At 50.8% G+C, this 1,888-nt stretch overlaps 1 protein-coding gene across 1 annotated transcript; it reads right to left on the bottom strand.

Annotated features, from left to right (window-relative positions):
• On the bottom strand, positions 1-1,594 carry PPTG_19200 (hypothetical protein). Its single transcript, XM_008917571.1, has 2 exons — positions 1,096-1,594; positions 1-1,022 (listed from the first exon to the last, which is right to left on the bottom strand). Exons 1-2 carry the CDS (start codon positions 1,396-1,398, stop codon positions 27-29), a joined length of 1,299 nt encoding a protein of 432 aa, XP_008915819.1. The 5' UTR covers positions 1,399-1,594; the 3' UTR covers positions 1-26.
• Between the last annotated feature and the right edge of the window lie 294 nt (positions 1,595-1,888).

The following is a 1,888-nucleotide window of genomic DNA, read 5'->3' as shown; positions in this document are numbered from 1 at the left end:
TAAAAGTGTCATTTATATGGATTTAATCAAAGAACTGGTTCCCTGCCAGACGACACTGAGGCTCGAACCGCGTTGAAGAGTAGATTGCCTCGACATGCGAGACGGTCGATGGTTTCTTGCATTTCAATCTTCGACAAGGGTAGCGTTGTGTGGTGTAGTTTGAAGAAATTACTTCGAGTCATTACCACTTGGGTCTTGATCTGCAGCTTCTTTGGATTTTGAGAGCAAGACACCTTGTCCTTGTACGTCTGTACCGTGAGAATGGACGTGAGGTCCTGACGTAGTTTCTCGTCCGGAGAGTACGGATGCAGCTCGTCCTTATCCACGCAGTCGATTACGATGATTCCGTACTCCCTTCCGTCCCCAAACTCCTCGTTGTGCTCATCGAAGTGACTGAAGATTACGTCATTCGACTCCACTTGGTATCCGCTGGGCGTTGATCGAAGGAAGCGGTGTTGTGATACAGCTGTGTTGTCAGCCTCTTCCTCTTCACATAGTGTGAGGTCACCAGTAGCCTCGGAGATCATGATTTCCATGTGGAACAGGTAGAATTTGAGCGTATCGAACACTTGTCTAGCACTAAAATCTCCCTCTAAGGGCAGCACCACGAACTTTACAGTGCAGTAGTCCCCGGATGGAGACACATAGCAACTCTGCTCCGAGCTTGGAACACTCAGATCCATGAACGCGGTGCGTTCGTGCATGAAGCGACGGGCATTGCGCAGCATCCGCGGCTTCATGTTGAGCAGCGTTTGTAGTCGATTTCTTCGGTCTTTTCTTAGGTGAATGAAGTAATCGAATGGGATCAACTTCTCCTGGCGACTAGTGAAGTCCGACAGAGCCGAGTGGACCCGAGCCAGCGCGAATTGCTGGCGGTGTGCCTTGTCCCGAAGACACGAGTTAACGAGCTGCTGCTTCTGTGTCGAATTGGTTTGATTGGAGATCTTGGCTGCTTGGTGCTTGAGGTAATCGACGTAGGATTCGAGTGCTGGCAGCTCGGCCATTAGCGCTTCGATCTCTTTCTGAAGTTTGCAACCGTCCGAAGTTCAGAAAGTTAACAACAGGGTAAGACGCGTTAACGTGTATATCGCTCACCTTTCGAGCAGTGTACGTCCGCATGCGGGTGTGTGGCTCTTTGGATTCGTCGTCGTCGCTACCGAATGACCGCTTCCTCTTACCGGTGGTGATGGATCTGTGCCGGGTGATTGGCAGTGGAGAGGAGCAGAGCTCGTCCGAGCTGCTGGGGTTCCCTTGGACGCAGTCTAGTAACGCAGACAGCTCATCCACTACAATTGCCTCGAATTCGTTTCGAGTAGTCGAGTCGTCCGGAGACATGGGTGTGAGTCCGAAGTTGGACGGGAGTTTGCTCGCGTTGACGACGTGCTCGGTAGCTGGCATCTTGCGGAATGAAGAGCAGGGGGAGGCAAGTACAGAAAACTGTTAAGGTGCTTTGCCCCCTCTCTCGTTCATGATAAATCACCGAAAGCATCCGCTGCTTCTTTCCTTTTGCGATCGAATCGCTGCAGATGTGGCCAGCGCTTGACAAAAAGAAGCGAGTTGCAGCGAAACATGCACCGTTAATCGTTAATCCGGGTTACTCAAAGAAATACTTGACCACTGCGCATCACGATTTACCCTTCGAGAAATTAATCGTAGTGCATTAAGGCGTTTTAACTGTATCGACTCGTTTTTGCTGTAAGATTGACTCGTCTGGACACTGTGACTTCATAATCGAGATGGGCATCCGGCCGTTATTATCAGGCGTGACGCGCAGCGAATCCCGCGACCAGTGCACCTATGAAGGTCTCTGAAATGGGGTCCAGCGTCGCGTCATTCATGGCTACCATTTGGTGTGAGTCATCCCGAATAGCTGAGGCCGAACAAAATG

Source organism: Phytophthora parasitica (assembly GCF_000247585.1).
Source record: "Phytophthora parasitica INRA-310 unplaced genomic scaffold supercont2.107, whole genome shotgun sequence".
Classification (NCBI taxonomy): domain Eukaryota; phylum Oomycota; class Peronosporomycetes; order Peronosporales; family Peronosporaceae; genus Phytophthora; species Phytophthora nicotianae.
The sequence above is the reverse complement of the archived record's forward strand: the minus strand, read 5'-3'. Positions and strand labels throughout refer to the sequence as shown.

Coding starts and splice junctions, on each gene's coding strand:
- PPTG_19200 (XM_008917571.1), bottom strand. CDS start 1,398: ATGCCAGCTACCGAGCACGTCGTCAACGCGAGCAAACTCCCGTCCAAC. Junction 1,023..1,095: donor GGACGTACACTGCTCGAAAG/GTGAGCGATATA, acceptor TGCAAACTTCAG/AAAGAGATCGAAGCGCTAAT.